Genomic DNA, 15,336 nt, shown 5'->3' on the forward strand with positions numbered 1-15,336 from the left:
CCGGCCTGTCCGGCCGGCGTTTATAAAGTCCTTCAAATGTCCGGGTTTTTGATCCCCTAAACTCCACATAACGCGAAACCGCCCCGCCGCGCCGCGCCGCGCTCTTGAATCGTACTGCGCAGCACTTAGAACCCATTCTCTTCTATCAGACAATTTCCACTGCACACGCTGCGGAGCGCCAGCGCCGCGTCTCTGAAGCGCCGGCGCTGGAGATTCGCTTCCTCGCAGGCTGACAGGCAGGTAGGCACACTGCGAGAGAGCACTCGAACAGAAAGAAAATGCCGAAACGCAAATGTCATTTCACTGATGAAATGCAAAAAAAGTACCCCTGTTTTCGTCCGGGTCGTGTCAAATGGGAGGCAGAATGTACAGTCTGCAAAGCTGGACTTATGTCTCTGTAGCTAATAAGAAAAGGAAAAAGAAGGAAAAAGGACTGTTGACTTGAGGCATTATTTCTATATTTTTTTCATTTGCCATTAGACACATTATTTTTGAAGAATGGGCTACCTGAACATTGAAGAATAGGCTACCTCTCTTTTTTCTTTTTGTTTAATATTTTGAGGCATTATTTCTATTTTTACATAATTGATAATTGGGAGGTTATTTTGAAGAATGGTACTCTACCTCACTTTTCCTAACTAAGGTGTAAGTGTCAGACTTAAGAGAGATGATTATTTCTTATTTTGTTAAACATCTGAATACATGTGTTCCTACACAACTTGAGTCAATAACTATTAAAGACTAGAGCAGGCCATATTTGTATGTGACTGATTATATTGTTTAGGAGAATTGCTTTAATTTAACAAATATATTATTTATAAAGCAACTGTTTGTGAGTGTTTTGGGCTATTTTTCTGTATATCCAGGTAAAGTGTTCTTTTCTGGGGAATTCAGAATATCTGTTTAACTGAGTTTGAAGCACAGAAAGCCCCCTGACCCAAGCAAAACCCCTAAAAATGGGGTGGGGGGGGGACTGAAAATTTTTCGCGCGCGAGCTGGAAATGTGTCCTCTTTTCAGAGAAACAGAATATGGTCACCCTAGTACATCACTCAGGGTAATCACTATGTTTCTGCTGTGTATATGACAATAAATGTCTTGAATCTTAAAGAATTCAGAATAGCCGACATTAGACGGTGACAGTAAAGGCGTCTCTATGATTACGTCATTTCCGCGTTATTTACTTGTTTATTTTGTTTTCTCTTTTTTGAGAAACCAATTAAAACAACAGCATAAAATGACAAAATAGTCGATATTTTTTATTCTAAAATTTACAAAAAAAAGAATCTGGCAAAATAGAAATAAACGGCAGTTCAGTGAAGGGTTGTCCGGCTCGTTGTTGTCAATAAAGTTGCATAGTACAGATTCAAATCCTCGGTGTCATGGCGGCTCCTGTGGACAGCGGCTACTGGTTTCCAGCGTTAGCTCTGGGAGTTTCCTTCCTCAAATGTCTCTTCATCAACGCCTAGTGAGTGCAGAACCTTCACTGTGGGCTGGTTATATTTAGCGGCGCAGTTTCAGGGCGATGCTTTTATTTGTTCGCCGTTAATTTAAAATTAGCTACGACGGTTTTTAGCATCGAGCTAACTGAGGGAGCACCGAGCGTTAGCGTCAAGTCTCAAAATCTAGTTTTTAATTACATAATCACAGAAATAAAGCTGTTTGAGCTAATATCTGATGACTGCGGTTAGAAAACAAATTGCCCATGGAGCTGTTAGCATTATTTAACTTTGTTTAAAGTGAGGAGGTGTTGTGGTAATGTCAGCTCTACGTGTTATAACTCCGGATAGTTTAACCGTAGGGCCTCAAGATGGCGCCGTTTTTCTTTACAGCAGGAGAATTAAACTTATTTTAGTTCAGGTTCCACATTCAGCCCAATATGATCTCAAGTGACGAGTAAAATTACAGCATAATATCCTATAAATAACCACAACGCCACCCCCCACCCCCCCTTTGTGTTCATGAATAAAGTACGTTCTGAAAATGTTCACATGTATGGAATGATCTTTTTACAAAACATCATGAACAACCTGATATTTATTTAGAAAATTTACATTTCTAAAACTTTATGCCTCAGTTTATCGTTTACACTTTACAACTTCCACATCACAGAATGTTTACAAATTTAACAAAAAATTTAGTAACAGGTATCTGGAACTGAATCATATATTTATTTTACTTTCTGATCAAAATGACAAAAGTCAGACAGAAAAAGACAAAAAAAACAACCAATAAAGCGAAACACAAAATGACAGAAATAAGACAAAAAAACCTCAAACGAGACAAAAAGGGAACAGAAAACAACAAAAGAGAACCAAAACGACAGAAACATGAGACAAACAACAAAAAAAAGACAAAAAACAAAACAAGACAAAATATTACAAAAATGAGACCCAAAATGACGAGAAAAAATGAACAATCTTGTATTTTACTTTATGGTCAAAACAGCTTGTCACGGTCTAGAAATTATTTAAAATTTGCATTTTTACAAATCTATAATTTGCAGTCAGTGTCGTCTCTATGCATTTGTTCCAGCTAGATCACTGCTTTTGGCCTGCGGGCCGCATGTTTGACACCCCTATTTTACAGGTTTCACACAGAATATTAAATCATAAATGGAGGCACTTCCTGCTGAAGTGTTTAAGTTGCTGTGTTAGTTTTACTTTGTCTTGGGCTGTTATTTTCTGAGTGGAGTCATCAGAAATATAAAAATGCAATATTTTATCACCTCAAGCCAAACTTCTATGGAAAACGTTCTAATTTAGTAATGCATCGCACCAGTCACAGTACATGGTTTAATGTATCAGCAGAGTCAGTCTAAATTAAACTGTGTCTAACCTTCACACTCCTGTATTTGTGACTAAAATGAGTTCACTTTTAGGTGCATTACTGTCGACCTGTAGTTCACCTGCTGCTGTGTTTGTCTTCAGTCATTCCACAGACTTCGAGGTTCACAGGAACTGGCTGGCCATCACTCACAGCCTGCCGGTGTCCAGGTGGTACCATGAGGTGAGTGATAAAGTGAAACACTGATGCTAAATGGGAGGAGGATCTTTGGGATGTTCTGGAGAACACTTCATGCAGCGGTCCGACTGTCCCATCATCGATACAAGATTTTGGTATAAAATTAATGCATCTCTAGACAGAAATAAGTGCACTGACGTTGCAGAAGCTTATGGAAACGATGCCACAGCGAATGTGTGCGGTAATCAAAGCTAAAGACGGTCCAACAAAATGAGTGTGTAACTTTTTTGTGACTGGACAGTGTATTATCCTTCCATGTGTCAGTGATGAGAAAATAAGTCCAGAAAAGAGCTGCCTCGCTCAGAAACAAAACCAAACAAAGCTGATAACCATCTTCATGTCACCTGTTTTCTCTGACTGGAGCTTTAGTTTTCGTTGATCTGGCTGTGACTCTTTCTGCGTGTTTCCATAGAACACGTCAGAGTGGACTCTGGACTACCCGCCGCTGTTCGCCTGGTTCGAGTTCGGCCTGTCCCACGTGGCTCAGCACTTCGACAGGAACATGCTGCAGGTGGAGAATCTGAACTACGCCAGCCCGTCCACGGTGCTTTTCCAGAGGCTGTCGGTCATTTTCACCGATGTGGTTTTTATCTACGCTGCCAGAGAGTAAGTCCAACTTCAGATCACAGCCTTTCTTAAATATACATCTCTAACTGTATCTACTAAAGCAGAAGCAGTCCTAGACACTAAAGAGCAGCCACAAAAAGACAAAAACTGACAACAGACAAAGTGTAATCATAAAGAAGCAAAAAAAAAGACCACAAATCGACAAAGGATGGGCACAAAATTTGTATAGACAAGACAACTACAAGCAGACCAGAAAGACTGAAAGAATGATTGCAAACAGATAAAAAACAACCACAGCAGCACCACAAAGAGACATAGAAGTGGCTGTAAGTGCATAAAAAACAACCGCAGAGACGACAAATGGGCAAAAGATACAAAAAAAAAATGACCACAGAACCACAGACAATCACAAAAGAATCATTTTACACCTCAAAGTGCTGTAAAATGACAACAGTCGGTGTAACCATGAGTTGTGTAGCTGTTTTGTGTTTCTCTGGATATTTGGAGTTTCACATTAGACTATGTAAAGTTGTGTTTGTGCTCGCTGCTGATTGGCTGTCCTCCTCCAGGTGCTGCAGGTGCGTTCAGGAGCAGAAGGGCCCTCGGGACGTTTTGAGCCGGCCGTCCTTTGTCCTGGCCGTGCTGCTGCTGTGGAACTTCGGCCTCCTCATCGTCGACCGTATCCTTCATGTATTTAAATCAGATTTCTAAAGAGAACTGGTGATTATGGGACTTAATTAATGGACTTCTAGTGGGTGGGGCTTTGTACTGAAAAGTCTTGGTAATATTTGTCGTCCTCGTGTAAATGTGTAAATGTTTGTGAACGCAGAGACTTGTCCTTCACATTTTCACCTCAGATATTCACTTCCAGTACAACGGTTTCTTGTTTGGTGTCCTGCTGCTGTCGGTGGCAAAACACCTGCAGGTACAAACTTCAGTTTCCTCTGATTTACATCTCATTTCCACGGTTTTGGCCCACGGGCCGCATGTGAGACACCCCTGCTTTAAATCATCAAAAGCACTTAAACTTATGTCTATTCTTCGATTCATCTGCCAACCAGAATTGATCTGAATTGAAAACTTTACTTATTGTGTCAAATGTTGCTGTTTGACAAAAATGTGATTAATTAATTTCAAAGCCTCTAATTAATTAGAATGATTGTTTTCGATCATCACTAATCATTACCAAATAGTTCAGCTAGTTTAACGCGTGCCTCGGTGTGAAGCACAAACTGTAGTGGTTTATTCTTCCTGTAACAAAACATTTCATCAAACTGGCTCTACATGTGGCAGAATAAACTCCTCACTCATTTATTTCCGTGTTATCTGTCCTGTTTTAGAGACAAAAACGTTTCACACACATAAAAATGGACAGTAAAAAGTGATGAGCTTTTATCTCATATGTCTGTGATGAAGGTTCCATCAATCTGCAATGAAAGGATTTCCTTTAGTTGACCACCAGGGGCGCTGTTTGCTTATTATATAGATTTACAGACATTAAGCAGATGAAAGAACATCTGATTGGATGATTTAACTTCAACAAGCTTGGTTCACACTTTGTTTTATTTGTGTGAAACAGTCGCAGCACCTGCAGGGGGCGCTGCTGTTCGCTGTCCTGCTCAACCTGAAGCACATCTACCTGTACGTGGCTCCGGCCTACGGCATCTACCTGCTGAGGAGCTACTGCTTCAGTCAGGACAACAAAGGTGCCACACACACTTCTACTGTTCTGTGTTTTTAATTTTCCTCATTTGAACAGGAGGATTTTGGTTAATTTCCTTCAGTTCCAGGAGTATTTTCAATCCTGTTCCATTTTTACTCACAGTGTAAAGTTCTGCACATCGATGGAAACGCAACAGTCATTAATAGAAGAAGACTCAAGCATGTCTTCTGTGGTGTATGCCACATTTACAGAGTGAGAAATCATAGAAAGGGAAGAAAAAAAGGATTGTTTGTTTTAAAAAAATAATGGAATGAAAAACATTTTCCAAGTAGCCACAGGTGTATTTCTGCAAAATATGGGGAAAAATGATGACTAAACACGCTATAGATAATACATTTTGTACATTTTTGAGTAAAATGTATTATATTTCTATGATATCTGCTCTGCCTGCTGTTCAGCTTTTAAGTTTTGATTGTATATTTTTATCATCTTTAACTTTATTTCAGTGTTCATTTTATACTCTTTCACTCTTTGTTTACTTCTTATGTTTCTGCTTTACTATTACTCTAATTATTTTATTTTGTAGCCCTGTGTTTGTGGTCTTTAGCACTTGTTTTTTCTTGTTTTTCCCCATTAATTGGGTGTGGCACTTTAATGTTTTACCTGACGTTGTTGTACAAATTTACTTTAACCTTCTGGGTAACACCACAGCAACCAACCAAGAAATGTTCCCGGGATGCAGCAACAGTTGTTCCGATGCAGCCTATGTATTCCGGTTGTGTCTTTCTGTTCAGACGGTTCTATCAGGTGGGCGAGTTTCAGCCCGTTGCGTCTGCTGGCTCTGGGCAGCATCGTGGTCTCGGTGTGCGCTCTGTCCTTCGGTCCGTTCGTCGCCATGGTGAGTGGAGTTGGTGTTCGTAGAAAACCAGAAATCTGCCAAAATGTTTTCAGGCCCGGGGGGAGTTTGTTGCTGATGAGGAGGCGTTGTGTTTTGCAGGGGCAGCTCCCTCAGGTCCTGTCCCGTCTGTTCCCCTTTAAACGAGGCCTCTGTCACGCCTACTGGGCCCCTAACATCTGGGCTCTCTACAACATCCTGGACAAAGGCCTGGCGGTGCTCGGTGAGTCTCCACCTCCTCTGAATAGTCTTACCTGAGGCCTGTACGAGGAAGCGACATTAGCGGATTAGCGAGGTACATTTGGAGTTTTCAGTATCACACATGTGGTTCTCTTTCAGCCATTGGAAACTCAAATGTTTAAAGCAATCTATGTTTTTTTTTATTTTTTTTAATTTCCGAGTCAATAAAAGTTTAATATCTGACAGTACCGTTGTCCTAGATCAGGAGTGTCACTTCAGGTTCCACATTCAATTCAATATGATCTCCAGTAAACCAGACCAGTAAAATCACGGCATGGTAACCTATAAATAACCACAACTCCTAATATTTCCTTTTTTTTAGTGCAAAAAAGTGCATTCTGAAAAAGTTCTCATTTTAAAAATTATCTATTTAGAAAGCGTCATGAACAAACTGACATTTCTTAATAAAAGAAAGTTCAATTCCAGCAATATTATGCCTCAGTTTATCATTCACATATTACATTTCCAGATCACAGTTTATCTAGTAAATCACAAAACATTTAGTCACAGATATGTGGAACTGAACGCTAGAGTATTTTACTTTATGATCAAATGACAAAAGTCGGGCCAAAAAAAAGACAAAATACAACAGAAACGAGACAAAATATTACAAAAACGAGACATAAAATGAAAAAAAAAATGAGACAAAAAAGTTACAAAGCGACAAAAAAATGGCCAAAGACAAAAACAAGACAGAAAAATTACACAAATGAGACCAAAAATGACAAAAGCACGAAACAAAACAATGAAAAAATAGAAGAACATCACACAAAAAACACAAAACGACACAAATGATGCTCAAAACAACGAATAAAGCAAAACACAAAATGACAAAAATAAGACAAAAAACACAAGCGAGACAAAAAGGAAGCAAAAAACAACAAAAAATAGACAAAATATGAGAAAAATGAGACACAAAATGACAAGAACAATGAATAATCTTGCATTTTACTTTATGATCAAACAACTTGCCATGATCTAGAAATTATTTTTAATTTATACTTTCACTAATTTATAATCTGCAGTTAATGTCTTCTCTGTAGTATTTACACTTTTAGGGCCGGATTGGACCCTCTGGAGGACCGGCTTTTGGCCCGTGGGCCGCATGTTTGACGCCCATGGCCTAGATAACACACATTTCAAGTACAGTAGCTCTAATACTTGGTTTAATTACTCTTTACATCCTGTAACAGTCCAAGGAGGTGTTGACCTCAGCGCTGGCAAGCAGAGAGCATTGTGGGAGTTTAGCTAATAAAGAAGCACCAGACTAATGAGGCTTACTGACCTCAGGCCATGAATGAGCATTAACTAAGTTAAACGAGGACAGGAGTCGTACGGTGGAACACGGAATGGTTGATTTTTAACGGCTAATTTCACGTTTCCGTGTGATAACAGAAGAAAGAATCGTAGAAAAATTCCATTAATTGCTCAGTGAATTTCCAAACTGGTAATTCATAAAATTTCTAAATATTCTGAAAAATAATATTCATCCCATTTTGTCAGAGTATGAAGTTCTGTCTGCAGAGCTTTTGTTTTGATGACTAAAGCCTACATTCACCCACCGGTCACTTTATTAGGTACAGCTGTTCGCCTGCTTGTTACATATCTCATCATCATGAGCTAATGAAGTGGATGGTAAGAACAATTTACTATGAACAGATGGAAGCATGAAACTGATGTTTGAGAAGCTGAAGCACCTCATCATCATTATTATTATTTCTCCAGGTGTTCGTCTGAAGCTGCTGGACGAGGCGGGACTTCCTCGAGCCTCCATGACGGGTGGGTTGGTTCAGGAGTTTCAGCACTCGGTCCTCCCCTCTGTCTCTCCCTCTGTCACACTCGTCTGCACCCTGCTGTCCATCCTGGTGAGTCTGAACGAGTCGCAGATCAGTTATCGGCTTGACTGATAATCTTCGCCGATAATTGATTTTTAATTTATGAGCTACTTCAGGTCTGATGCAGCATTCTCTCTCTGTCTGTCATCACTCTGTGGCCTCAGAAATGCATCTAAGGCAGAAATACCAAGAAACTTTAGCTTCTCTCAGAGTGGCTAAAGCTATGCTAATGGATATCTGAGTTATAAGGCAGCCACAGATTAACCTGAAACAGAAATTGGAAAACAATAAAATTAAGATCTGGACCTTAATGGACAAATAAAATGATAAAACAATGAAATATTAAGAAAACAAAAGAAGAGCAGGAGTAAAATTGATGAACCCAAGTGGATCCCATATAAACAGAGAAGATAATTTAATGACTCGTTTTTCTATTTTACATATTTATTCATATTTACCTGATTAATGAAGAAGTCTAGTTATCAATGACAGGTTCTCTACAGCCATGGCCATAAGTTTGGACACAAGTACCATGACGCTTGTGAATCTTAGAAAATACCAAAAAATTGTCACTTACAATATAAATACCAGTCATAGCCATCAACCAAAATGAAATACAGATATTTCCAGTGCATAAATTTGATGTTTGACAGCAAATAGTATATGAAAAACTTTCGTCAGTCAATGACAAAATTTGTGCAACAATTTGCAGTTAATATTCCAATGTCAATATTTGCTGTCAAACATCAAATTTATGCACTGGAAATATCTGTATTTCATTTTGGTTGATGGCTATGACTGGTAAGTGACAATTTTGTGGTATTTTCTAAGATTCACAAGCGTCATGGTACTTGTGTCCAAACTTATGGCCATGGCTGTAGTATCACATGCTGTTAAAACATTACATTCAGTCTACATCGGCCTCCAAGTATCGACATCGGTATCGGCCCTAACAAAAATTCATTTTTGAGAAATTAAATAAATTAGGGATGTCTGATATTGGCTTTTTTGCCAATAACCGATGTGCCGATATTGTCCAACTCTCAATTTCCTATTCCGATATCAACCGATACCGATATATGTGGGCTTGGGAATAATTCCAAACCACAGATATATTGTTAGTCAGGCACAGCAAGCTTCTTACTGAAGCCACGACTTAAACACGACTGGTTTACACGCTTCACGAGTCGACGACGATGTCACCATTTGCGCGCCGGTAGATGATAAAATAATTCTGCACAGTGACGTCATGCACAAGAGCTGAGAAAACGCAGTAAAAGTTTCAGTTCCTCTAATCGTTTTTAAATGAGAGTAACATCACTGTCTGCTATCCCACGTCCTCCGTCCCTCTCTGCAGCCGGCGGTGGCGTCCATCTGGCTTCGTCCTCGCGGCGCTCGTGGTTTCCTGCGCTGCCTGCTGCTCTGCGCTCTGGGCTCCTTCATGTTCGGCTGGCACGTCCACGAGAAAGCCATCCTCATCGCCATCCTGCCCCTCAGGTCGGCTAAAACGACGTCGCGTTTTTAACCGTAGGAGGAGAGCCGGTGGATCAGCTTTCCGTCTGCTTTTGTCTCCCTGCAGCATCCTGGCGGTGGAGAGCCGAGAGGATGCTGGGATCTTCCTGGTTCTGACCACCACGGGGCATTACTCGCTGTTCCCGCTGCTCTTCACCCCCGCAGGTAAGCAGGACGGAGGTTTGATGTGAGCAAACTAACGGACGAGGAGAGGAATATGTCCGAAGAGTTTGTAGTTCATAACAGGGGTGTCCAACATGAGGCCCGTGGGCCAAAAGCGGTCCTCCAGAGGGTCCAATCCGGTCCTCAAAGTGTAAAAATTACAGAGAAGACATTAACTGCAGATTGTAAATTCGTAAAACTATAAATTTAAAATCATGTCTAGACCATGACAAGTTGTGATCAAAATACTAGTTTGTTCTTTTGTCGTTTTGTTTCTCATTTTTGTAATATTGTGTCTATTTTTTGTTGTTTTTTTTGTCTGACTTATTTGTCTCATGTTTTTGTCGTTTTGTGTTTCGTTTTTGTCTCACTTGTGCTATTTTTGTCTTTTTTTGGTTCTAGTTTTTGAAATTTTTTTATCTCATTTGTGTAATTTTTTGTCTCGTTTTTGTCCATTTTTTGTGTAATCTTTTGTTTCTTTTTGTGTTTCATGCCGTTTGTCTCATTTTTATTTCATTTTGTGTCATTTTTGTTGTTTTTTTGTCCTTTTTTTGTCTTATTTGTCATGTTTTTGTCATTTTGTTTCTTTTTTTGTCTCGCTTGTGCTTTTGGTCTTACTTTTGTCATTCTGTGTTTTGCTTTAATTCATTGTTTTGTGTATCGTTTTTTTTTTTTTTTGCTTTCGTCTTGCCTGTGCATCATTTTCCGCTTTTTTGGTTTTTGTGTCGTTTGTCCATTTTTTAAAAACTTTTTTTGTCTAATTATTTTTCCTCTTTTTTATTTTGCTTTGTGTCTTTTGTCTCATTTTTTGTCATTCTGTGTCTGATTTTTATAATATTTTGTCTTGTTTTTGTTATTTTTTGTCCTTTTTTTGTCTTATTTGTCATGTTTTTGTCGTTTTGTTTCTTTTTTTGTCTCGCGTGTGCTTTTGGTCTTGCTTTTGTCGTTCTGTGTTTTGCTTTATTCATTGTTTTGTGTATCGTTTTTGTCGTTTTTTTTTTTTTGCTTTCATCTTGCCTGTGCGTCATTTTCCGCTTTTTTGGTTTTTGTGTCGTTTGTCCATTTTTTTGTCGCTTTGTAGCTTTTTTGTCTAATTATTTTTCCTCTTTTTTATTTTGCTTTGTGTCGTTTGTCTCATTTTTTGTCCTTTTGTGTCTCATTTTTATAATATTTTGTCTTGTTTTTGTTGTTTTCTTCTCATTTTTTTGTCTAACTTTTTTCGTTTTGACCGTAAAGTAAAATACTGTCTTTCAGTTCCAGATGACTAAATGTTGTGTTCCTCTGTAGACACTCTGATCTGTGAACAAACAGTTCAGCAGCTCTGTTCTGTTCACTAAGAAGTACTGTGGCATTTAGTTTATAACTTTATTTGTCATAATACTAAAATTTCTCACTTTGATATGTGCCTGAATGTATTGATACTGAAACAATACGACCAAAAAACATCAGGAAGAGTTCAATAGACAACAGAACATGGAACTTAGAATTTGTCGTTTTTTTGTCTGAAAATATTTTGACCGTGTCCGTGAAAGGCAGCGGTGGATGAGACGGGGATTATCGTACCACAGACAGTTCAGACATTTTAATATCCAGCCAGAAATGGAGGAACTCTTCAGTGAGATCAGCTCCTAACATGTTCATGTCTCTCGTCCTGATTAGATTTGTGTTTTTTTCTTTTTTGGCAGAGTTTCCTATCAAAGTTTCTCTGATGCTGATGTTCACCGTCTTCTCTTTCACGGCTCTCAGGAAGCTCCACAGGTAAAAACTCACCTGTTTTATGCATTTTTAGTAATAGTAAATATAATCAACATGCTAATTAAAATGCCTTATTATGTGGTTAAATAATTAAAGGTACAACTTTGTCCGATCTTTAAAAATGACTAGTTAGATTTTTATTAGATTTAGGGTCGTAAAATGTCTTAAAAAGTCTCACTTTCTCATAAAATAGTAAGATAGGTTTATCCCAGGCAGTGTTAATTGTTGTTGTCTTTGTTTTACTACATTGTTTTTTATATGTCTGTGTGTCTTTCTTTTATGTTTGGGACAACTGATGGAAATCAGCCTTGTGCTAAATCCGGCTTTTATACTGAAACCTTGTGCAAACTATTATGAGATTTTACATCCCGTCCAAATAAATAAAATTATTGAATATTTAGAATAAGTTTGAATAGTTAAGAAAAAGCCCTGAGATAGAAGTGAGTGTTAGGAAGAGATTTAAAAGAGGACACACAAGAGTTTTCCTGCCGGAGATCTGCAGACCTGGAGAGCTGAGGAAAACCTCTAAGACCTGGTCACCTTTAGTAGGACTTAGGTAACATTATTAGAGCCCTGACTGAGGATGTTCGTGATCAGGATTATAGGATGTTAACGAATCAGAGCAGCATGACAATTCAAGGCTGGAAAACCGGCAGGAAGGTCTTAAATTAAACACGCGATGTGTTCAAGGGTCACTGTGAAGATCAAAAATCAGATCATTCCTTCTGCTTTTACAGTTTTATGACTGATGGATGGAGTAACTTTGGCAGTTGAAGGTTGAACACAAATGTTTCCTGGTTCAGGCTTCTCAAATGTGACTTTTGAGGTTTTAGACAGCTGGTCGGACGTCGCCGCATGCCGTAGTGAGAGGAAAAATCCTATTTAAAAAAAACTACATGTCGACGAGAGAGACTGATGATCCAGCAACAAGCTGTCGTCAGCTGTTATGAATAATAAAAAACTGTGAAAATATCACTGACATGATCAGCCGAGTAATAAAAACAATCATCACTTTGAATTATTAACAATACTTATAGGTTTTAGAAGTTGTGACAGGATGAAATATTTGATGGATTAGATAAATAAATAAAAATGGGGTTTTATATCGGATCTAACCCACTGATTGTTATAATCCTGCACACTGAAGTAATCAGATTACTCTCCCCTCAGCGGTCAGGGCTCTCTGCTCCGTCCTCTGGAGGTCATCTACCTGCTGGGCCTGGTCGTCGTGGCGATCGCCTGTGAGGTGGTCTTCCCCCTGTCGCCGTGGCAACAGAAGCTGCCTTTCCTCCCCCTGCTGGCCACATCGGTGTACTGTTCGGCGGGCATCTGCTACTCCTTCCTGCGTCTCTACGTCAGCCTACTGCGACGGGACGACAAACCCAAGCAGCTGTGAGATCCAGGTTAGAGCCCGCAGCGACACACCCTCCGCCACCGCCACCGCCTGCCCTCGAGCAAGGCAGCCGGACACAACACTATCGTTTAACAGAAGGGGAAGCAGAGGGGCGTGCACACGATCCGACGGCACGGGAAAGGTTCGATCTGGGCAACAAAACTATAAACAGACAATTTTAGCACCTATTCTTCTTGGAAACAAACAGATGACATCACATCCAGGTTTTCCGGCATCATTGGTACATTTATCAGTTTCTTTACATGATGAGTCTTTAGTGTTTGCTGCATCACGAGAAAAACGGACAAATTCAACCTCAGCTCGAGCAAAAACTGAGAATGTAGTGGGACTGAAGGAAGAAACAAAGTCTTGGAGGTCTGAAATCATTTTATCTGCAGCTTTGTTACCCAAAAATTAATCCTAAATCAACATTAAAAGAAAATAGTATTTGCATCATGTTAAATCGTTTGAACCTGGTTGTTTTATTTTGAAATATTATCAGACAAAACAAACCAGAAGGCTGAACTACGAAGCGAGATTAGTGTGTTAGCAGGTATGTTGAGAATAAAGTCAGAGTTTTCAGTCCCACAAAGGTCTTTTAAGCTGCTAATCTCCATGGTAACTGTTGCGCTGGAACTACATCTCCATGGTAACTGTTGCTCTGGGGCTAGATCTCCATGGTAACTGTTGCTCTGGAGCTAGATCTCCATGGTAACCGATGCTGCGGAGCTAGATCTCCATGGTAACCGATGCTGCAGAGCTAGATCTCCATGGTAACTGATGCTCTGGAGCTATATCTCCATGGTAACCGATGCTGCAGAGCTCGATCTCCATGGTAACTGATGCGGTGGAGCAGGTTTTGTTCAGAGTTCAAATTTAAATCGGCCAGAAGAAGTGTCTCCCTTTAAACAAATAGTTTTCTGATGATGTTTTATGAGTGATACAGATTATCAGCAGGGGGAATACATTATTTATGTAAACATGTTGAGCTGTCTGTTACTAAAATCCACTGAATGAAGCTGTGTAGTTACAGCATCACACACTAAGCAGCTCACTTGAAATCATGTGGCTTATTTGGAAATATAATGTTTGAGACAGTGCAGCAAAGAAACAAAAAGAAACTTTCACATCCCAGCGACTTGATTCTGTAGCAGAAATGCTAATTTTATCAACTTGATCTACAAGAATCCAACGTACCGTCGGTGGTTTCAGATACAGGAAGTCTCGTGTCTGCATGGAGGAAACAACAACAACTGAGAAGCAGTGAAGGACTTGTGTTGTTAATAAAAGAATATGTGGACCAAAATAGAACTGATAGACATTTATGACATTTGTATTTTTGCATTTTTCAATAAAAAAAGAAAAGATGTCCTGTCTGTGCGTGTCATGGTGTTCATTGTGTCCAACTGGATTTAAACAAACTGAAAAATTATTTAGATTCCCACAGCAGGTGAGTAAAAACACTAATAAAAGTGTTGCAGTAATGTATCAGAAACTGTTTGTTCTCCTGGATAAACATGACTCTGTTCAGACAGGTATATTTAATATTTCTGCTGTTTGTTTTTGCACACAGTCTTCTCATAATGGCACCTATCAAACCCAAGTCCATCCTTACAGTAATCATTAATCAGTTCCATGCTTTTGGTTGTTGAAAATGTGTGAATGGACAGATGAGACGTCTCCAGTGTTTGTTTTCGTGCTAGTTTTTCAGCTGAAGTGGTTCTAAATCTCGACAAACTACAGACTTTGAGAGCCTCTGTCAGCTTTTGGAAGTCGTGTTTCCTTTTTTTTGCAGGTAAAGACAAATGTTTTCCAGGAGCGTTTGTGAGATCTTTTGCCTTCATATGTACTAATCGCACGGGATTAGTATTACCTGGGGATCTACCCCCCTGTATTTTAAGGAAATTGCGTGACATTACAGCCCAGATATGACATCAAATCTGTGCACATCTAATGGCTCACAGAATACGGTGTGATACCTGCTCTGTCCAACATGCTGAACCAACAGGGTCACCATGACAACATAATTTGTGCTATCCAAAACCCTTGTCTTATGTTGTAACAACACTATTGTTAGTGTCTTGTTAGGTACATGGAAAGCTTGTGATTCAGGTTAAAATGACCACTTTTAACGTAGTATGTAGTCGTCATGGCAACAGTGAATATGTCAAAGCAGCAACGTGACTTGAGAACAGCGGGCAGCGTTGTCGGGATAACGGGCCGTCAGGGCGTTTGTATTAAACCTGTAGAAAGATAGGCCTAGAAAAACGTTTCTTACCACATGCTGGTGTG

At 39.4% G+C, this 15,336-nt stretch overlaps 1 protein-coding gene across 2 annotated transcripts; it reads left to right on the plus strand.

Annotated features, from left to right (window-relative positions):
- Positions 1–1,361: 1,361 nt before the first annotated feature.
- On the plus strand, positions 1,362–14,420 carry alg8 (ALG8 alpha-1,3-glucosyltransferase). 2 transcript variants are annotated; one of them, XM_051937358.1, is made up of 13 exons: positions 1,362–1,466; positions 2,929–3,007; positions 3,435–3,628; positions 4,159–4,268; positions 4,447–4,514; positions 5,169–5,295; positions 6,047–6,150; positions 6,250–6,370; positions 8,113–8,252; positions 9,580–9,719; positions 9,802–9,899; positions 11,582–11,654; positions 12,822–14,420. In XM_051937358.1, exons 1-13 carry the CDS (start codon positions 1,381–1,383, stop codon positions 13,045–13,047), a joined length of 1,566 nt encoding a protein of 521 aa, XP_051793318.1. In that variant the 5' UTR covers positions 1,362–1,380; the 3' UTR covers positions 13,048–14,420. The 2 variants fall into 2 exon arrangements, with proteins under 2 accessions (XP_051793318.1, XP_051793319.1); XM_051937359.1 differs by having other exon boundaries at positions 6,256–6,370.
- Positions 14,421–15,336: the final 916 nt, after the last annotated feature.

The sequence above is a fragment of the Acanthochromis polyacanthus genome, chromosome 17 (assembly GCF_021347895.1).
Source record: "Acanthochromis polyacanthus isolate Apoly-LR-REF ecotype Palm Island chromosome 17, KAUST_Apoly_ChrSc, whole genome shotgun sequence".
Lineage (NCBI taxonomy): Eukaryota > Metazoa > Chordata > Actinopteri > Pomacentridae > Acanthochromis > Acanthochromis polyacanthus.